Genomic DNA, 23,053 nt, shown 5'->3' on the forward strand with positions numbered 1-23,053 from the left:
AATATGCTATAAAATATGATTAGTTATGAGCTAATTCTTTTATTTTCTCTTTTTTTACAATAGGCTTATTAAAGTTTGGAAGATTATGTAGAAAAAAGCAAGAGCCATATATTTGTAAAATGCATAACATTCTAATTGAAAAAGCCATACAGCTATCACCTATGAAAATAACAAGTTTAAGAGTTTTTCAAAAGGGGTATCACTAAGGCTCCCATTTGGTACTAAGGCCAAAGGTCAGTTCTAAAATGTCTGGAATATTTGAACACTTACGAATTTTAGTCCTCATGTACGTATAGTACTGTTTTAGCTTGTTTGTGGAAGTTTCTATAGTCAGTATTATAATCTAATTAGCTAAATTACCTCTACATTATATAGTGAACAATTTGCTTCAATAAGAGCTGCATGCTTATTATTTAATCAGATATTTACTAAGCACCCACTGCATGCTAGCCACTTTACTGGGAGCTAGGTATACAAAAATAAATAAAATGCACGCTTTGTCCTCTTTTATCAAAATCATTGTAAATTCTTTCTAATAAGGGTAAAGGAGTATAAGGTGTGGAGGGCAACAATAAACTATAGTAGTGAATAATAATTATAACAGCTCTTATTTATTTAGAGTTTCCTCTGTATCAGGTACAATGCTCGGTTCTTTGTGTCATTTCATTTACTTTTGACACTGACACCTTGAGGTAGGCATTTCCCATTGTATGGGTAGGAAAATGAAGATTCAGGGAGGTTAAGCCAATTGTTCAATTTCACAGAGCTGACAAGTGACAAAGGTGGGAGTCGAGCCTACATTTTAAAATATTTGTAAATTTTTAAAGCTATTATTGCATTCATCAAAATATGTGCAACTAATTGAAATTTCACAAAATTTAACAAGAAAGGGAACAAGATTAAAGAAATGCATTTCTGTATTTTTAGCAAATGAAATTCTTTATGTGGTCTTTTGAGTAAACATTGTAGCTAAGACCTTTCTATTTCTCCTCATAGCATCAGGCACACCGAAGGCACTAAATAACAAAAAAGTAAATATTAGCAAGTGCTAGGTTATCTCTTCTGAAGCAAGCATATGTCTACATGAGTTACATTTATTTAATACTATCTTTAATTTTTTTCAATTTTCCTTTTGGACACCAGGGGCCCAATTAGGTCTTTATTTTCCCGACAAACGAATGAACAAAGACTAGAAAAATCTTCCACTTACTGGAGATGTTGATTAGAAACTTAGCTAGACTTTTGCATGTCCAGGGACATAAGCAATTGCTGAGGTTCAGGAGGAGGGATGCCTGCAGCATGTGACAAATGGCATGATCACACCCAGGGAGGTGGGAAGAACAAAGGAAGAGAAAAGCTAGGCTTTTCTTTAACAGAGGCTCTCATGGTCATTCAGCTCTCCCCAGTTTCTTTCAGTGTGTCTCATTTTGCTTTCTTTTCATGTCAAATCCAAAATGAGTAACAAATTCTAAACATTCTCCCAACTTCCTCATTTCCCACATCCTCAATCTGACAAGTTATCTGTAAATAATTCTTCCAACACTGCATACTGGGGAGAGTTAATACAAAGTTTGAGGGCCACAATGGGTGAAGAAAATATCAAATCTTTTCAATATAATAAAAAAATGAATTCTAGCAAGTCACTATGGAGAATTTGCAGGGCATCTTTGCAAAACAGCCTTACGAAGTCCCAAGTGTTAAGAGTACTGGCTTAAGAGTATAACTTGCCATGTTTATTATCAGCTTACTGTGCTCTGTGGGACAATAATTTCTTAGAAGTTATTTTAAATGCATTACTTCTTATGATTATGAGTTTATTAAGACAATTTTCATAATGGATGGTGTTCTACATTTGCCCTGCTATTTCAGGATAGTAATCCTTCTTTGTCTAAAGCTGCTACATTAGGACTTGCTTATGAAACTGTTTGTCTCAATGATTTTCAGTCAATAAATTATAATGTTCCTACCAAGGATTATTTGTATTTATCAAAAGTGAAACTATTAAAATGATATTTATTAGAAAGGCTTCAAGATTTTCTAAACACCAGAAATATAATCATTACAATTGCTATTGAAAACTGTTAAAATAATAAAATCAGCATTGACAAATATTGTGTGGATACTTGCTTTTCTTTAAAGAATCTCAATGGATGTAGGTAATTTATCCCATGGATAAATTTCTTTTATTTATTTATTTATTTATTTATTTTTTGGATAAATTTCTTAAAAGTGAAAATTAAGATGTTATTATTCAATTCAGAAAAAATAAGTAAATTTAATGACTGCAAAAATTTGAGTTTAGCCAAAATAATTTATTTGAAAACTAACTGAATTATAAGCCCTCCAATAGGAGGCGTAAGTGGGAGGGAGAAATTAATATCTGGTACAAGGAAGAAAATAAATACATTTTTATTTTCTGTATATATGTACATATATGTACATACATATATTATACTTAAGTATGTGTGTGTATGTTATATATGCATATGTATATATCTATAGTGTACCTACAAAATTACACATAGAGAAACTAAAATATCAAACATCTCATAGAAAGTACAAAAAGTGACCTCTGAAAAGATCAAGTGTGATAAGTAAAATTGTTTTTAAGTTTGCAATGTAATTCTGATGCTGTAGTGAATAAATTTGGTTTTATGGAAAATTTTCCTAAAGGATTATTATATTCATAAAATGCCAAGAAATTTCTTTGTAACTGAGTAATGCATCATAAGCATCACTGCCCTTCAATAGTAAAGCTTCGGGGGAAAAAAGGGCTTATCTGAAATATCACTGCATTAGCTCACCTTTTCCAGAGAGTTCAATAGCCAAAGTCAGTAACAAGATTACAAAGGAAAACATCACACTCTCTTCCCAAAGTTCTATTGTAAAATGCCTTTCCTTCAATGCTATACTTATCCAAACTACATGGCATAGATTTGGCTTCCTTCAGTTGCAAAAATTATTACTTTGAATACAAAAAAATTAAATCAGTATAGTCACAGTCATGAATATTACAAATTTTATAAATTTTTAGTCAATAAGACAAAGATAAAAAGTGATGATATTATCAATTTTATTTTCTATTTAGTTTTAGCTATGTTAAATTCAGTATTCAGGTAGAATAAATTCATTATTAAAATGAAGATCATATTATAGATACACAATGCTGTTATAAGAAAAAATAAATTTCAAAAGTATGAAAAGCTAATGCCACATTTTATTTATAAAAGATAGCTAATATAATTATTAATTATGTTTCTTGTCTACTTTCTCTCACTAGACTATAAGCTCCATTGAGGGCAGGATTTTTATCTGTTTTGTTCTCTGACATATCCCCAGGGCCTATTACTGTGCCTAGCAAATTGCAGACGCTCAATAAATATTTATAAATAGCTGAATTTATCAATCAATTTTATTTAACAATAGCATGTATCATTACAGTGTATCAACATATAAATAACAACATACACAAAGGAAAGACAAATGGAAGAACAGCAACACCATATCAATTTCAATCAAAATGAATGATTTCCAGTGCTCACTCTCAGCCTTCTTCTGTATCTAGGTATCTGTATGGTACATATTACAATGTCTAGCCAACTCCATCTGTGTTGAGAGTGTTCAACTGAATTCCATGCAGATGCCAGTATCTCATTCATCTACAAGGAACTGTATTTCTTTCAAAAGGAATGAGGTGGTGGGGATACTATAGCTCCTGGGCTACCATTTTCAACAAGAGCACATACAAAGAACACTCTCAGGGAAAGGATTCTAGTATGTCTTTTTGAATTACTGAATGATTATGCAGTTGCAAATAGCAGAGGTATTATTTATATAAAGATTATGTTTTCATACAAAAAGACAGATACTAGTATTGTACTATTTTGATAGCAAAAATATTGATGGCATCACTGTCAAACAGGTTACTTTACAGCATATTCTTTATGTATACAGGAAACAGATGTTTTCAGTCATTTTTACTTATTTTTTGATAGCATGCTTCCTGAAAACTAGCCATGCTTGCAAAGTTAATTCGGTATTGGTTTTAAGAATTACATGTTCAGCCCCTTTAATAACAGGGATGGAGAGGAAATTCTCTACATCACACCTATAATGCACATTAAAACACTCTATTTCACATAGAACAGGCAAATATCAAAAAATTCTTTAAAGAAAACAGCCATATATGTTCAGAAAACATGCACATAAATTCAGAGATATTTATTGATAGAAAATCTACCCTTGGAAATAGGAGTGATATAATTCCATCATTTACATACAGTGACCTCATTTCAAGATATAGGTGGGAATTGATATGTCAGAATCTCTAAGTGATTCTTTTTCAACATCTATTTATTTTCTTGAGAAAGATGAGGATTAATTCTTCTTTTGTTCTAGTATCTCAGAAAAGTCACAGAACTTTAAAAAAATTTATTTTTTTCTGGTAGTCCAGAGTTGGTCATCCAAGAAGAATCCCACATGAAAAATAAGCTTAAATTTACTACACTGGAGAACAAGACTTGAGCCTTAGTTAGGAATGGTCGAACAGCGTGGAACTCTTTTCTTCCTTGATCAATTTCTTAAAATAGGATTCTTCATCAGAGGCTGAAAAGAGGAGGACTGTACTGAAGTATGACTTTCCATTACTGTGTCTTTTTTTTTTTTTAGGAAAAGAAATATATATATATATTGCTTTTCAAGTCCCATGCAAATATTACACAATTAAGTTAGAAGGTTTACACACAAACTGCTGTTGGTTGGTTTGCATTCTAAAATCATGAACTTATGATCAAGGCTTGTCAGAGTACATTAAATTACTAACTGGTGATGCAACACAGATAAAACTAATTGCAACAGTTGAAAGCTGCTCGCTGGCATTTTCATGCTTTGACCTCAGTGTCACTTTTGGAAACAACTTGACATTACTAAAAACCTAAAACTAAAATTATGAAAACTGAAAACTAAATTACATAAAATACTTTCATTTCATTTAGAGTAAGGGCTTCCATAAATAATGTAAAATATGTTTTGCCTACAGAGACAGTGAGCTGAGCATATATAACTTTACATTAGATAGAAAAGGTCACCGATTGTTGATCTCCTTTGACTAGCATTGATTCTAAAGGGCATGTTTGACTTTAGAAGAGAAAAATATATATGATATTCTATTATTTAAAAGGTAATTTCATGAGAATCTCTTTGAGAAAGCAGGCTTAGAATTTAGAGTATTTTTCATTTTATGATGCAAACCAATGAAGCAATCATAGTTTTTGTAATTCCTAGAAATTCAATAAATTATATTGTGTATTTCTCACTGGTCAATGAGAAAAATAATCGGTGCAAAAAACCCTTTCCACATTAAAAATAAAGTAAGACTAAATTAATTTTGAAAGCATTTAGTTATATAAACATGCTCATTAAAATCTTCACATTCACATCTCCACTATTATAAACAGACAATGCAAACCATAATCCGATGATTAAGCTACCTGAAAATTATAATTTTAAACACTATTAACTATTATTACATCGATGTTTTTAAAAACATAATAACAATAATAATGTGATGTTTACTACTGGATATTTTTATGTGATTGGTTGTTCACCTTTGTCATGTTTGTTGTTTTGTGTTTTGGGATCTTAGTATTTCATACATTTCCAACTAGAGTTTGACAGTCTCAATTTTTAACATCTGAGCATTTTTCCAAGAACAACAATGCAACAAAAGATAATACAAATAAAAGTACTGAATGTACTCAAAGCTCAGGACAAACCTATTCAAAGCCTTAATAGACTTTTGTGGATCAGAACACCAGTGTCATCACTGCTAAAATTCAGCTTTCACCTTCCCTGTTCACCATAACTGGGGGGTTACAATTGCCTATGGACAAAATGGAACACCATAAAGCATAGACCAAAACTTACCATAATTGTGGTTACAACTACTGTTCTGTTCTCAATAGCTGCTGTGTCATTGCCAAGAGTGGGTACGTCTTGGATCAAGACTAATTTATCCATATCATTCCAGTAACCAACCTACAAAATAGAGAAAATGCTTGAAAACATATTTTAGTATAGTTTACTCTAATTATTCTTAGAACAATGAGGGGTATAAATAAGTATGCAAACAAAAAAAATTTAAGAGGCAACTAAAAAAAGTGTTAGCAAATTTTCTTAATTGATGATGAACCAGTTTTTCTGCTTTGTTACATATCTGGCAAATTTATAATTTACAATCATGGAGTAGCCAAGACATTGGGAATGAGTGGTTCCAAAAGGAGTATAAACACACATGGAGCATCATTGTATGTTGATCCTTTCTTCTAGTGAGATGGACTTGTATGTCTTAAAATTAATTTGAATGACTTTATCAGTAAAGTTACAGGCCACATGGTAAAGGGAATAGCCAGATTTATTTAAAAAAAAAATACATGTATAGGATATTTTCAAGCAAAGGAAACTTGTATATTTTTAAATCAGTGTAGAAGTAGGTTTGGGTTTGATATAACCTAACCACAATATAAGAATCTTACCATTTCTGAAACGCTAACTATATCAGAGATGAATATTAAAGAATAATGTTTTCACTTTCAAAAATTACATTTAAATTTGTAGTTTATGCATTTTAAAATTATATTATTTTTCTAATTCAGAAGTAAAGCAAACCCTCTCCCATAAAATAAATTAAGTAGTTAAGCACTTTAAAAAGTAGTCAACTACAATGGAATCTTAATGAAAATTTAGGATTCTTTGATTCATGCAGGCCTTGAAGCAATAATAATGGCTACCACACATTGAGTGCTTTCTCTGGGGCAGACATTATATTCCGAACTTCTAAAAATATGCATCTTAAAGTTAATACACATGGTAAATGTAGAGTAGGTACAATTATTATCCACATTTTAGAGATGAGGACCCATTTTAGAAGGTTAAATAAATTACACACGGTTACACTTTAGTGGGGCCAGAAATCAAAACTAAGGTCTGCATGGCACTAAGTCCACACACTTTGCTATTAAGCTGCACAGCTTCTCAAAATGGGTGTTCATTTAATGACTGCCAAACTTCTTTCCTGAATTTCTTGATGCAGTTGATAAAACTCATGTCTTCAATAAACTGTATGTATTTGCTCACTGGTCTGTATTTACTACGTGTTCTAATATGTTTTGGAAGTCTCCCTTGCCTCGTCCAGGTTTCTTAACTACCATGTTAGTGTTTATGAGCGTATCAAAATAAAGTAAGTGTCAACATGTCAGAAAGAGCCACTATATTATTCGCAAGTGTTGCATATATACTTCAATAACAGAACAGATGGAGAAAAAGAATTTTCATGAACATGGCTTGCCATACTTCTTGGTTTGATCTAAAATTATGGTATACATAAGTTCAGCAATTATTTTCAGTTGTCCATGTGAATCCATTTCTAGCTGACATTTATTTAATAATTGTGTGAAAAATTTAAGAACAAGTATACCTTTCAGTATACTCGAGTATACCTCAATTCCTATGTGTACTTTAGGATATGTCAGTTGCTTCCTGTTAATTCTCCTTTCCACAGGACAGTTACATGACATGAAAATGAGTTTTATGGTTTAGCACTCCATTAAGAGGCAGCCACCCTGCAGATCTCAGCAGCCCATTTTCAGGAAAGACAATTTTTCTTTACTAATGAATCCCACAACAGAAAAAAATCTGGGATACATTTTGGAGAGTCCTCAGATACTGGCAAGACCTTGACATTTTGCGTTTAAGAACTAATCTGTGGGTTTACAACTATCCTCTCTAAAAGATAAATGACTCAGAAGTGCTGGCAAATTAATAAGCAACATTTTATTTTCTTGCTTTATATCTACATGTAATTCTGGTGGAAAAAAGAAAGCCATGCTTTGTGATATGATACTAATTGATGGTAGATTTCATGTGGAACATGGACTTAGTGAGAAGTGAGGCCTCACAGGGGTCAGTTCCTAAAGAAAGGAATTGTAAAGTTTGGACCTACAGCATCACATGAGATGGAGTTTCTCTCTCCAGTTCTCCACAACATTTTACAGGTTACTGAGAACTTTTCCTATCCCTGACCTCATTTAATCAGATAGGGAAATATGTATTTTTTCCTAGAGACAGAAAGTGGGTGAAAAGTGGCTTTGTAATGCTAAAGCAAAAATATGGAAGCATTTAAATTACAAAATGGACAAGGGATATCAGAAAAACATTCATCTTCTTTGGACCTCTATAGGGTATTTGTATGCAAATATAACCATAATAAAATGTGCGAGCAAATGTCTCTCTATTTACAGGGGTCTTGGCCTTGCCAGAACATAGGGGCTGGGTAAGGAGGGGCTGTGAGGAGCCCCTGTTCTACTCAAAGCTGGTTCCTTGGAGAGCTGCTTTGACCAGACCTGCCCTGAGGAATCGGACCCAATTCCCACACCATCCCTAAATAGAACACTTATAGGCACTGAGACTGATGAGGTTTCACAGCAGTCAAGACAGCGAGCTGTGGAGCTGCAGGAATTTTGATTTTCACTGCAGCTCTACCTCTTTCTAGCTGAGCATCCCTGGGCAGGTTACTCAATTTCTTTGAACCTTACTTTTCTCTTCTATAAAATGAAAAAAAAATATATATATATCTTATTTTAGGTTGTCATGAGGATTAAATATAAAAATGCGCATCAATTTTCCATTACAGTGTCGGCATATAACCTGCTCTCAATAGATGAAATTTTTACAATTAAAAATTCCTGAAACCATGCAAGTCTGGTCCTGGAACATTCCCTTTGGAGCCCTGGGGGGGTCACCAGAATGATAAGAAGATTCTGCCGTATTTAGGAGCCAGGACTTCAGAAAGAACTTCGTGGCTTCTGCTTAATGAGACTCTCAATCAGTTTTCCTGTTACAGAAGTCAGACAAACTGATGGGTTGACTCTCTGATCTATTTTCAAAGATAGCTCCCTTGCTGGCAAGTGTTCAATTTACAAGAACAATTGCTCACTTCTCAGACATACTGCCTAGTCTCACCAACATAGTGTTTCTCACAGTGGCTCATTTTTAAGTTTAATATTCCTGACACAATGCCCAAGTTGATGGTTGTCACGGAAAAATGAAGATAGATGAGTCTACACCATTTTACACTTCATATTTCTTTTAAGGGCCTTAGATGAATGTCAGCTGGGTGTGAAGATGTACTGTTCATCACTCTCCCAACTTACTCTTTAACTTTCTCCCCCCAAAATCTTAATTTTTGTTACCATCAAGGTTCAACAGGCCATGAAAAGACTCAGTACTATAAAAAGCCCATCTGATACCACTGTTAGTTACCACCAGCTTTCTTTCTTTTATGGAGAACCATTTGACTTTCCGCACTTACTGTTTTGTAAAATATGGAACTGGTTTTCTTTGCATTTTAAAAAGCTCTGCTTAAACAGCTAATTTTGCAAGGTCTGGTGTGTGGCAGGAGGATGGGCTTGTCTTACGTCTGTCCACCTGTTGGCCAGTGTTCTTAGGGCCTGTGGAGTATTGTGTCTGCTCCACAGTTAGCACAGGGATTTTGTTTAAGACAGGCCTCTTTCTTTCTTGTTGCTAGCTGTGTGTTGGCAGAGTGGGTTCTTCTTGGGAGCATCTACTTCCCTTGCTTTGGGCAGTCTTGTTAGAGGAGCCTGTCTGTCATGCAGTGCAGCTGGGCCTCCTCAGCTGTCGTCCATCTCCTGCCATATTTAATCTGGATCAGGTAGGCTCTGGCCTACTGTGTATTGGCCGGCAACCTACCCACAAGGAGGGATGGCACTAAGGGGCTGAAAAGCTGGAGATGGTTTTCATGGCAGCTCCAGATTTGTCCTTCTCATACATCCAGAAGCATACTCACATAAAAGACTGGAGCAAAACACATCTCAGAAAGCCTTTGTTATTTTCCATATATGACCTTAACTGTCCTGCCTCCAAGCCTTTCCTCACTCTGTTGCCTTTTTCATTTCAATCTATCCGAACTCTAACTTCATGGCTAACTTTAAATCCCACTTCCTCCATGCAGCCTTCCTTGATTTTGTTTTCTTCCAGCTAAAGAGAAAGTGATCTCTTCCTCTTTAGAAATTCCACATGCCTTACATATAAGTCTTTAATCCATCCTGAGTTAACTTTTGTGTATGGTGAGAGATAGGGATTCAGTTTCATTCTTCTGCATATGGCTATCCTATTTTCCCAGCATCATTGATTGAATAGGGTATCCTTTCCTCAATGTATGTTTTTTTGTCTGTGTGTTTAAGATCAGTTGGTTTTTGCTATATGGCTTCAAATAAAAATTCAGAAGAAAACCTAGGAAAAAGTATTCTTGACACTGGCTTAGACAAAAAATTTATGACTAAAACTCCAAAAGCAAATATAATAAAAACCAAAATAAACAAATGGGACTTAATTAAACCAAGAAGCTTCTGTACAGAAAAAGGAATAATCAACAGAGTAAACAGAAAACCTACAGAATGGGAAAATTATTTGCAAAGTATGTATCCAAAAAGGACTAATAATCCAGAATCTATGAAGAACTCAAACATCTGAGCAAGAAAAAAACAAATAAGCCCATTAATAAGTGGGCAAACAACATGAACAGACATTTTTCAAAAGAAGATATACAAATGGCCAACAAACATATGAATAAATGTTCAACATCACTAATCATCAGAAATGAAAATTAAAACTACAATGAGATACCACCTTATCCCAGTCAGAATGGCCATTACTAAGAAGTCAAAAAACAATAGATGTTGGGGCAGATGTAATGAAAAGAGAACATTTATACATGCTTGGTGGGAATATGAATTAGTACAGCCTCTATGGAAAACAGTGTGGGGATTTCTCGAAGAACTCAAAGTAGATCTACCATTGATCCAGCAGTCCCACTACTGGGTATCTACCCAAAGGAAAAGAAGTCATTATATCAAAAAGACACCTGCATTCATATGTTTATCACATCATTACTCACAATAGCAAAAGTATGGAATCAACCTAAGTGTCCACAAACTGATGAGAGAACAAAGAAAATGTGGTATATCTACACCATGGGATAATATTCAGCCATAAAAAAGAATGAAATATCTTTTGCAGCAACTTGGATGGAACCGTAGGCCACTATTCCAAGTGAAGTAACTCAGGAATGGAAAATCAAATACCGCATGTTCTCATTTAAAAGTGGGACTCAAACTATGAGTAATATGATCATACAGAGTGGGATAATAGACAGCAAAGACTTCAAAGTTGGGAGAGTGGGAGAACGGTGATTATCTATTGGATATAATACACACTACTCAGGTGTTGGGTACACTAACAGCCCAGACCTCACTGCTATAAGATATATCTGTGTAACAACCACACTGCACTTGTACTCCCTAAATATATTGAAATAAAAAAAAAAAAAGAATTTCACATGCCTTCTCTTTAATTGTTATTTGGAACTTCTTATTTCCTACCCTACTAGAACACAAACTACTCTAGAGCAGGGTCTATTCAGGTGGGGCATCATATGGAAACGTTCTGGTGTCAGACATATCTGAATGAAAATCTTTGTTTTCTCACTTACAGGCTTCGGAGAAGATAACTTACTGGGCCATAATATTCTCATTTGAAAAAAGGGAGATAATATTCAAATTATATGTTCATTATGATGATTAAATTATGCAGAGCATCAAGTCCAGGGCTGGGGACCTAACAGGCATTTCATAAATTATAGCTATCATTATTACATTAAAGCAGGGAAGCATATTTTGGAAAGTTTTCCTAAACAGCCAAGTGTTGAAACAAATACAGCTTTTAGATAAGGTCAACTTGGATATCTCTTTCCTTGAGCATCCTAGCTAATCCTAGAGAAAAGGAATGTTAAAAATTATATGTGTTAGCTATAAAACACTTATAACCAATTACTGTGGTAGGGTTGTATGGTTCCATTGTATAAAGCACTTTTTAGATGCTTTAGAAGTAGTTTTCTTTATGCTCCTTCTAACGATTTCATAAATGACCACATAGAGATGCTTATACCTTTTTATTGCACTGTGTTCAGTCCTGCAGAATAAATTTTGTTCTGTGGGATTTGTTTTGCTGAGCCTGCCCCCCTCCCAAAATATTGCTTCCATTTTGGATAAAGGATATAAACAGTGAATGAATTACTTTGTTTCAGCTTTAGCATATCATTAGATATCAATTACATGATGCAAGAATTTATCTCAGCATAGATTATCAAGAAAGTACCACAGTATTTGTAAGTACTCATATTGAAAAAAAGAGGAAGTGTAGAATATCCAGCTATCTTTCTCCTAGAAATCTTTAAAAATGTCAAGTACAAACATGGAAACAGAGAATTATCTTTTTTTTTCCCCTTCAGTTTGAGTCTGGCTCACCTTTCTAGGTCCTGTGCTCTTTAGCTCAAACACATCCATTGTGTAATTGACTCTACGTCCATAGTGGTCAAACTGTACGTTCCCTGTCAGCCCTTGAATTCGAACCTGAGAGAAAAAGAAAATCCACACGTGTATTCATTTGCCATTTCACTTATAGAAATCTCAAATTCATCTGCTAGGCTATGACTACACAAGAATGTGGAACTATAACCAGCTTACTGAAATGCTATTGGGTGTTTGAGCTGTTGGGATAGAATATGAAAGAGGAATATCAAAGGGATGTATAAGCAAGTCTGCTATATACATAGAAGATTAATATGTCTTATTTCTTTTTAATATTATAAAGTTTCCATTTAAACTAACAGAATTCCTCCTCAATTATAAAGTATTTTTATAGGAATGGAAATATGGTTTATTTACAGTTACTTTTCAGTTTTATCTATATATCCGCATAATGAATCAAATAGCCCAGATACCCATGCCAGATCATATTTTCACATCTCTACTATTAAAGTTAAGATATAAGAAGCTAAAACATAGAAACACATTTTTGAAAATATTCAAATATATTTTATTCCAAATTTCCTGTTAATTCACTTTTACTTATATATTAAACTCATGGCATTTTGGAAGATTTAACCTGTAATATTAAACAAATATATATATACACACCCCCCCATTTGAAAAATAGTGTCAGTATAACTATAAAAGACTATAATGAACTGATTATTTAATCCAAGATTACAAGGCAATTTAAAGATCTACTTAGGTAGTCAGTCAACAGTTGTGTTTGCTAAATATTCTGGTTCTTTTGCATTCTGGGTCCAAGGTAGGCTTGTACTTCCTGAACCCCTTGTGGTTAGTTAGACCTATGCGACTCTTTATGACATCTGAATTGTAAATAGACATGACAAATGCCACAGTATTTAATTGCCAATTCAAAATCTCCCCACAACTATCTATTTCCCTTGGCAGCATTGAAGATGGTAGCTGCTCTGCCAGCCTGGATCCTTGAGTTACTACAAAGAGCAGAGTGTCCCTGCTAATCTAGCATATGTCTGAGTGAGCAAAGCTCCCTTGTTTTAAACCACTGGGATTTGGGATTGTTTATTACCCTAGCATAACCTAATTTATCTGGACTATGCATCCACATAATATATAAATAGCAAGATTCTACTCTGTATTCTATGTAGAAGTGTCTCAAAAATGATGAACTCTTGATATATTAAAATAGCAATTGTTATATATATTTATGCTCAGATATATTAGTCTGTTTTCTTGAACATTCAACTTAAACAAGACCATGAAATAAATTGAGCTTAAGTAAAACTGTGAGTTACCTGTTTGAGTGTCCTTTCCATGTCAATTCCCTGGCCCCACGGAGCAGCAGGATTTGCCAGACAATCCCCAGCATTTCCTCTCCTCGAGATATCAATTTTCTGCCTTCTAAGATTTCGGAAAGTTTCAGCCATCACAAGGACTCCATCATAAGTTAGAGCAGAGGTGTACTAACCAAACGAAAATGATGATAGTGGAAAATGTTAAAATCTTATCAAGCACTAGGAATGAGGGTTCTGTGGGTTTATGACTTACAACACCATCCTGTCTTTAGTACAGTTAAATTACTGATAATTAATTGACTCTGGCTTCAGAAATTTCTATTCTTACTTTAATACAAAGACTTTATGCCAACACTTATCATCCTGACTTAAAAAGGAGAAATCCCACTCTGAAAAATAAAAATTCTGATGGACAGTTTTTCCATCAGTTGGAAGAAGGAAGAGTTTTAGGTAAGGTTTTCCTATTGTGTCCAAGTGTGAACAGGTAAAGTATAAAAGGCTAAGTGCAATGCTGTTGCAGCCTGCCCTGTAATCAGTTGCTGTGGTTGAGCTTGAGCTATATATCTTTGTTCAGCCTCCCAGGAGAATGAATGGAACTGTTTATTGTTATTCAGATATATGATGCCAAAAATAACATCTACTTATTCAACAAATGTGTATGCATCAGTCACTGTGCTAAACAGGAATGGGTATTGTTATACCCAATGAGTGTGCTCAGGAAGGTTAAATCATTTCTTTCAGTTTCCAATATAACCTAGGATCAAAGTGGAGATTTGTAGTATAGACTCTGTATTCTGATGAACACCTCATGCTTCTCTTTGGGAAAAGAAGGAGCCCCCAAGAAAAGATTATTAAGGTTTGGAGAGGAAGTGAGGAAAGACTGAGGTGAAAATGCAACTTGTTTAAGCTGAAAATAAAAAAGAACAGGGCATCACTTTTGATAGAGTTTGATTAGAGAATTACTAAACACATGGCAATAGAGCACAATTTTCTTGAAGCATGGCAGAGCAGCAAATACTAGTCATGACAAAAACTACATTATCTCTTTCAGAAATTCCAAATGGTCAATTCCATATGATTAACACAGTCAATGCCTGTACCAGCAGCAGGTTTATGTTGTGGAAAGTGGAAGATGATCTCCTTGATTTTCTGCTTATAAATGAAAAATCATTTGAAATTCCAATTGTAGACATAAACTTAGGGAGCATGAACATTAGGCATAGCAGCCAGCATTCCAGGGAGGAGAAAAACTAAAGCACGGATAAAATAAGGAATATTAATTCTAACAAAGAACTTTTCAATAGTATAGGACCTAATTAAAATGCTTGTATTAGAAGGATTTAGAAGAACCATGCAAATTAAGAGCTTTGCTATATATCCCTCCAGGGACATGCCAGAACAGGCTTAGGACAGGCATGCCACCTCACAGTTGGGATGGGGTAGCTGAGGGAAATTAAGGTGGTTAAGCAAAGTCCTACACCAAAAATGATCATACCTCCTCCCTTGCCTGAACCAATACATCTTTGAGTAGAGAAAGCCATCAATCATCTTTTTGTAAGGCAAGAAAATAAAAATAAGAAATAAAGTGAAAGTCACTAAAGGCATAAAGGGCAAAAGGAAAACGCAATGCTGGTATTTCAGGACCAAGAGAGGAGAAAAGAAAAATATTGCTGTTTTTTCAATACAGAGAAAGAGATGGCACCAAAAAGCAAATGCACTTGCTGTGTTTCTTAAAAAGTTCATCCATTTTTATAGAATAAGTGAACTAGATAAAAGAACACATCACACAGTGCAGTGCAGAATAAAGCAAACATTCAGCCAGAGCGGCAAAGGCCTGGAATTTGACAGGTCATAGAGCTGATGGATGGAAAGAAGCAATAGTTTAAACCAGTTTTACCTTTTCAAAGGATGTAATTCTTTTCCACGTGTCTTACTGCGCTACAGTCCAGGGAGCCATATTTATGGGCACACAACCTCTAAATGGCATCTAGAAAATTCTTTTTTTTTTTTTTTTTTTTTTGAGACAGAGTCTCACTCTGTTGCCCAGGCTAGAGTGAGTGCTGTGGCGTCAGCCTAGCTCACAGCAACCTCAGACTCCTGGGCTCAAGCGATCCTCCTGCCTCAGCCTCCCGAGTAGCTGGGACTACAGGCATGCGCCACCATGCCCGGCTAATTTTTTCTATATATTTTTAGCTGTCCATATAATTTCTTTCTATTTTTAGTAGAGATGGGGTCTCGCTCTTGCTCAGGCTGGTCTCGAACTCCTGAGCTCAAACGATCCGCCCACCTCGGCCTCCCAGAGTGCTAGGATTACAGGCGTGAGCCACCACGCCCGGCCTAGAAAATTCTTATTAAACATTTCAGTTTGGGGCAGGGCAAATAGTGGCCTAGAGTTATTTACTGCTGTGACCCAGTGATTAGAATGATGGAATGAGTTCTGTTTAGCAAGGTTTGTAGATAACAAGACAGAGTTGCTCAGAATCATAGTGCAGTCGGAAGAGTATGGGCTTAGAGAAGAAAGAGCTGGGATGAATTCCAATTCTGCTACTCATAGGCTCATGGGGGTGTGGGGCACGTTCTTCAGCTATGAAGCACAGAACAGAGTGAAACCAAATAAAACAAGATAATAATGACTATTTCCTGTAGTCATTATGAGGACTAAATTTCATATCGTATCTGAGAGCTCATTGAAAATGTACCAGACACTGGTTAGAAATCACGAGAACTACAAAGGTGAGTAGTAGTAATAGATGGTTGCTGCCCCAGAGGAGTTTGTAGAAGTGAACCATTAAGTATACAAAATAATTATGGTACATCCTTGATGAGAATTACACAATCAAATATTACGGAGAGCACAAAGGAGAAAGGAATCATATTTACTGGAAAAATAAGAAAAAGTTTTATAGAGAGAGTGGAATTTGAGATAAAGCCTTGGAAGATGGTTGGATCTGGACAGGTGGAAGAGAAGGACAAGGACACAGTGACTAATCAGGAGTGGAAGAACGTAGGGCAGCTCAGTTTAGCTGGAGGATCGGAAAGCGAGCAGCGGGTCATGATGCCATCGGAAAGACCTGTTTGGCCTATACCGTGGGAGATCTTTATTTCAGAAGATTTGTCCCACTTTTAATCTTGATTGAAATACTAAACAATTAAAGGACAATTTAATTAATTACAACCAATCATCATTATTTGTTGATTCTATATTTTTGAATTTTCCGACTGCTAACATTTATTTGTGACCCCCCCGCCCCCCCAAATCGATACTCGTGGCACTTTTGGGGTTATTTGTGAATATGTGGAGTGGTAAAAATTTGGAGTCATCCAACATGCAAGGTCCCAGCTGCAGCTGAACAAGGAAACACTGTTTTCTTGTTTCTGCTTTCATACAAGTGTCCTTTTTGTGGTCTATTTAGTGCCATGTTTTCTGCAGTTTTGTGCTTTTTTGCTGACGATTTCACTGTTTAAAATGGCCTGAAAGCGCAGTGTTGAAGGAAGTGCTGTCTAGTGTTCCTAAGCGCAAGAAGGCTGTGATGCGCCTTATGGAGAAAATACGCATGTTAAATAAGCTTCATTCAGGCGTGAGTCACAGTGATGCTGGCCATGAGTTCAATGTTAATGAACCAACAATATATTAAGTAGGGTTTCTTAAAACAGTAACACACATAAAACAAGGTTATGCACTAATCGGTTGACAAAAGGTCTGTAACAAAAGGCCGGCACAGCATAACCCTATGTTTCCCCTGAGAGCAATGGTTGAATATATGCTCATTCAGTATTTGAAGAGACTTTATAGAATATAACTGCCATGAATAATCAGAATTAACTGTGCTGTATATATTTATTAAATGGCCACCCAGTGCCTAACATCATGCCAAGAGGTGAGAATGATGAGAGAATTATATAGATTTTTATACAGCAAAGAGCCCAAAGCTGTAGCATAAACAAGTCTAGTTGGAGATTGTCAAATAGGAGACATTAAAATGATTCTGTCCTGGGTATTCCATGAATCTGGTCCCTGACTCAAGGACAGCCAATTAACAATTCCATTTACTATCTTGCATGTATTGATCAGTAAAATCGGAGTGTTGGACCACAGTGCTTGGCAAATAGTGGACATCCAATAAATGCTCTGTTTTGAAAACCCATAATTCTATAGTATAGTGAAGATGGTATGGCTAGATAACCAACTTCCAATATCATAAAGAGGAAATTGACATAACCAGTAGGAAAAAATGTTATAATTAGGAACTGGAAGAGCTGAGACTCTCTACCTCTAGATCTTAGTTTTTCTAGGCTTGAATTTTCAAATTACATATTAAAACTTTTTACTGGCATACACTCATTCAGTGAGAGATTAGTAAATGTTGTTGATGATGATGATGATGATGCCTTATTAGGTAGGAGCTCAAAACCACTAAGTTGAAGTTTAAGAAACATTATGCCATAATTTATATGATGACTAAGAAAGTCATCTATCTTTTGAGGTGAGAAAAAATGTACTTGTAATCAGAAATTTGCCAGCATTTTTTGCAAATATTAATTACATACTTTTGCAATGTTGTCAGAAAAAAAAATCAAACAACTTGATGCTTTAACTTTAAATTGAAAGAGAAATTTTACAGATGCTTGCACATTTTACATTTCTACCAATTTCCCGATTTACCTACTCATTATAAATCACTTTGCATATACAGTTTTCATCCAGGTAGAAAAGTTAATGATGGAAATATTTAATTAACAAAATTTTTTTAAAAACATACAATTTCTTCAAGGAAATTCATATGTAAACTATTATAATAATAATAGTAAATTGAGCTAATGTCTGACAACTTTACTCTTAAAAATAGAAATTTAAAAATGATTAGGGGCTTATACCATACCATTATAATGACAAAATGCTTCTTTCCTAAGCCAGAGATGGTGATTTATGACAAAATATTAATGGAAGAACTGCATAATGAACTTTCTATCTTAACATTTTAAAATATCAACAATACATTACACAAAAACAAATACCTTTGGAGGAGTCTCAGATCCTGGATACTCTCTTTGATCTAGTTTTTTCCAGCGATCCATTAGTTTGGTTACCATAGGCGTATTAAAATCTACCAACTGGAATCCCGTAACATTGGCTCCACCGTGTATAAACCTTTCAAGAGAAATATCCTTGAATCCCTATAAAAATCGATATAAAAGATTGTTAAATTTACTTCATGAGTATACAATTGAGCTCTTCGATAGAAACATGAATTAATGACCAATATGTACATCCAAATAGATTTCTAATAAAAAATGGCTAAAAAGAGGTGGAAAGTCTAATTATGTCGATTTGGCTGTTAAATTCTGTAATTCAAAATCCAATACATGAGACAAGGATATAAATGTTTTTAGTTCAGTTCAACTCGAGTATTTCTTGGATGCCTCTGAATGCTGTTTATGAAGTATGAAGGGGGGTACAGGAAACGAATATGATAGCATTGAAACTCTCCTTGTCAAGGACATAATTTCCCTCTGATGTAGATACGTACAGACATCTACTATATGAAGGTAATATCAAGGTATTATGGTACTCTGAGTCTGTGATGGATGAGACCATTTTAAGGGGTTTTTGTTTAATTACAAATTGGTTTAAAAGCAGACGTAGCCGGTAATTTGAGCCAGAGAGGGTCAAAGCTTTGATTACATTAATCACTACAGCCCTCAGAGTCCTGAGAAATGGTAGTGCAAGAAAAGAGAGCAAGATGGGCCGTTCATGGACTTCTGTGTGGTGGGAAAAAAAAAAAAAGGTGTCCACTAGGTGAAGTGAAGAAGCTGGGAGGGAAGAGTATCCTCTCTTTTGGCCTGGAGGTAGTTATCTAGGTTTCAAAAGTTCTAAAAAGTCCTTCCTTCTCTCCTTCCTTCCGTGTATCATCTACCTGTTCATCTATTATCCATTTATGTATAACTACCTATTATCTATCTATATCTATCTGTCTCTTATCTATTAACTATTTATCTATCCATCCATCTATGTTTATCTATCATCTATGTATCTATGTATCTATCTATCGTTTTTTAGCTGACCCCTTTTTTTTCCACAAAGTACTTAAGGTGTCTTACAAAACTACACACTCAACACAAAGTGTAAAACAAGTAAACAATTGCAAGAAGAGGCCAAAAAGCAATATTAAGGAAGTAAATTAATAAAGGCAAAGGTATTAGCTCAGAGAAAAGTAAAACACACATACACATACACATGTGTTTGTAGAAAATGTAATTGAGCCTTTTGTTTGTTTGTTTGTTTTCTCTTTGTATTTAGTACAGTTCTTTTGAAAATGTTAATGTCCTTAAATTTTGCTGAAGGAATTAAGTAAAATTGTTTTGTCTATTCTGTTGGTGGAAGTAAAATCCATACAAGTAACCCTGCAGTTAGAGTAGGAACCAATGAGGACTTGGGGTGGCCCATCATGAATGCACCTTGGCCATACTTTTGGAAACTTGTTTCCTTCCTGCCTGCTTCCTTCCTTCCTTCTTTTCTCTCTTTCTCTCTCTCTCTTCTCTCTCCTCCTCCTCCTCCTCTCTCCACTCCCTTTTCCTCCTCCTCCTCTTACTTTATAATGTTATAATGGAGATTGTCTTCCTAGCCAACATCTGTGCATTGCCATTTGGCTATCTAAGAAAAAACAGACAAGTCTATTGGCAATTGAGCAAAATTGCTGTTGAGAGACCCAGGTATATGAACTGGTAGCTAATAAGGATGCTGAGTTTATTGTGTGCTAGGCACTGTGCTAAGCACATTACACAGATTATCTATTTAGTTCATTTCTCACAAGGTTATGAGATAGATCCTCTTATTAGCCTTTTCCTACAGATAAGAAAACTGAGGCTCATCAAGGTCAAGCAAAACTATCCAAGGTCACCCAGCAAATATATGGTACAGCTAAGATTCCAGCCAGACAAATTGACTCCTGAGTTTGCCTTTTTCACCTTAGGCTCCTGAATATTCTTACAAACAGGCCTGTGTTTTTAATTTTATTAATTATCAGAGTGTCTGTAGGAAGGGCAAGGTGATACTGTATACAAAAAGGCCCAGGCTTTGAATCCCATCTCTATTACTTTCTAACCTTAGGTTTCCCACATGCAAAATGAGAATGACAATACTAAAGTAGCACATTTGGTTTGAATTCAGTAAATGATCACTATTATTAATTAAGTCACTCAACAAATATTTATTTCATGCCCATTATGTGCCAAGTAATTTGACAGCTCATCAGTAGCATTCTCATTTCATTGATGAAGAAACTAGACACCAGAAAGCAAATCTATGCTTCTTAAATGGGAAAAACACTGTCCATCAATCTCTAGCTAGTAAAATGTCAGTGGAACATTTGTTTGCTTCTATCAGACTATAGGGCAGACCCACAGGCAGTCAAATAATTCCAATGTTTTCTAAAAGCCACAGTAATTCAACTATTGCATTAGTTGCTAATTGATGACATTATTATTTTCTTTCAGCCATGAATGAAATAGAAGGTCTGCCAAGCCTTCTTTCATAGTGTTATCCACAGCTGCAAGATAATCAGGCAAATCTGCAGCCTTCAGAAAAATCATCTGATGCAAAGTCTAGTTGATAAATAACAGCCCACATTTCTCTAATTCCATCCTGCTGAAGGTAAAGGAGAAAACCGTCATGTCTGATTATAAACCCCCTTCAGTTATGATGTGAATGAATGGTGTGTGGCTCAGTTTATTTTAGCTATGTCTGTTTGAGTATAGGCAATATTTTTCCTTTCATACATTTTCTTATAATTTTCTATAGAAAATTGATAGGATCTAGACTGTGAAGTAGTTGTCTTAGAAACAGTTACTTTGGTGGCCAGTTAGAGTTCAGTTTTTATCCAAAGAATATCATGGACTGATAGTTCTAGGGCAACATTGTAATAAAACTGATTACTTCACAGTCAGGGGGAGATCAGTGGTTAAGTAACTAAGTAACTAATGTTCCTGAGGGTGGGGGGAAATGAGGGAAAAGGCTTTCTACTTGTGAAACTGGGCTATTATGGTGCTTGGATTTCACAATGGTTAATGAGCCCTCTCCAAATTAACTTCCATCCTGGTTTTCCTTTTAATTTCCATTTGCAGTTCATATATCCTCTGGGCCGGGGCAGGGGGCGGGGGGAAGGAAATGTTTGAAATTGTAGGTATCAGATATCTTGATGACTATTTATGTAAATTAATGTCTATCACATCACTGATGTTTAATAAATGTTCATTCTTTAAGTTTTATCTGATTCAGAAAATATTTCTGCTGTGTTTTGCATTTCATGTCCTTAGGTTGACTAAATCACATCAAGACAGCCCTGGTGCAGTTAACAGAAGTAACATCAAATAGCATGGGGAAAATCTATTGTATTGATTTTGCCATTCTATTGAATGGTAAAAATCTTAGTTTGTTAAGAAATTGACTTAAAGTATACACTTTTTCTTTTTTTTGAGACACAGTCTCACTCTGTCACTCCGGCTAGAGTGCAGTGGCATCATCATAGCTCACTGCAAACTCAAACTCCTGGGCTGAAGTGATCCTACTGCCTCAGCCTCCTGAGTAGCTGAGACTACAGGCACATGCCACAATACCCAGCTAATTTTTCTATGTTTAGTAGAGACAGGGTCTCGCTCTTGCTTAGGCTGGTCTCAAACTTCTGAGCTCAAGCAATCCTCCCGCCTTGGCCTCCCAGAATGCTATTACAGGCGTGAGCCATTGCGTCCGGCCAAGTATGGACTTTTGATGCACATGTAGATAGATGGTAGAGTCAGACATGCTCAATGTAGAAAAGTTGAACAACAGAGGAAACACAAAGGAAAAAGTAAAATAATTTTACCGAGTTGATGGAATCTTAACTGGGGTCATTGCACTTGAATAAAAACATGCTAGACTGCAAATTTTGGGAACCGTGTCTAGTCTCCACTCTGAAACTAACCTAACTGTAGACAAGTCACTTTGCTCTTTATATCATAAATCCTTTACCTTCTGAATGAGGTGTGAATGCTGTGTGTGTGTGTGGTGTGGTGTGGGATAGGTAAGGAATAGATTCAGTTCATTTTAAATTATATATCCTGAACATTTTAAAATTTTATACTTTATGACAGAGCCAGATGTTTTCCTAGGTATAAACTGAATACATTTTAAAAAATTAAAAATATAAATGAGAAAAAGATTCTAAGAATATCCCTGGCAGGAGGAACAAATGACAACAGCCCCTGGTTGCTATTGGTAGCCATATTTAAATGATCTGACTGCTGGAGGAAGAATGAATATGAACATAGAACAATATGTGTCTAAGGCTAGATTCCCCC

The 23,053-nt window shown here is 35.2% G+C and overlaps 1 protein-coding gene across 5 annotated transcripts in view; it reads right to left on the minus strand.

The window, feature by feature from the left end:
- The window catches only part of GRIA4 (glutamate ionotropic receptor AMPA type subunit 4), a 353,850-nt gene that overhangs the window by 60,541 nt on the left and 270,256 nt on the right, over positions 1 to 23,053 (minus strand). For 4 of the 5 annotated variants that reach the window (XR_011233664.1, XM_069468990.1, XM_069468992.1 and 1 more), the window contains 4 exons: positions 18,737 to 18,895; positions 13,721 to 13,888; positions 12,381 to 12,485; positions 5,926 to 6,036 (listed from right to left, as the gene is read on the minus strand). Coding sequence is in view for 4 of the 5 variants with exons in the window: in XM_069468990.1 (XP_069325091.1) it covers positions 5,926 to 6,036; positions 12,381 to 12,485; positions 13,721 to 13,888; positions 18,737 to 18,895 (543 nt within the window). In the remaining variant the exon portion in view is untranslated. Of the gene's footprint in view, positions 1 to 4,572; positions 4,606 to 5,925; positions 6,037 to 12,380; positions 12,486 to 13,720; positions 13,889 to 18,736; positions 18,896 to 23,053 lie in introns of those variants that run through there. The other variant, XM_069468993.1, reaches the window with a different exon arrangement.

Source organism: Eulemur rufifrons, chromosome 6 (genome assembly GCF_041146395.1).
Source record: "Eulemur rufifrons isolate Redbay chromosome 6, OSU_ERuf_1, whole genome shotgun sequence".
Taxonomy (NCBI): domain Eukaryota; kingdom Metazoa; phylum Chordata; class Mammalia; order Primates; family Lemuridae; genus Eulemur; species Eulemur rufifrons.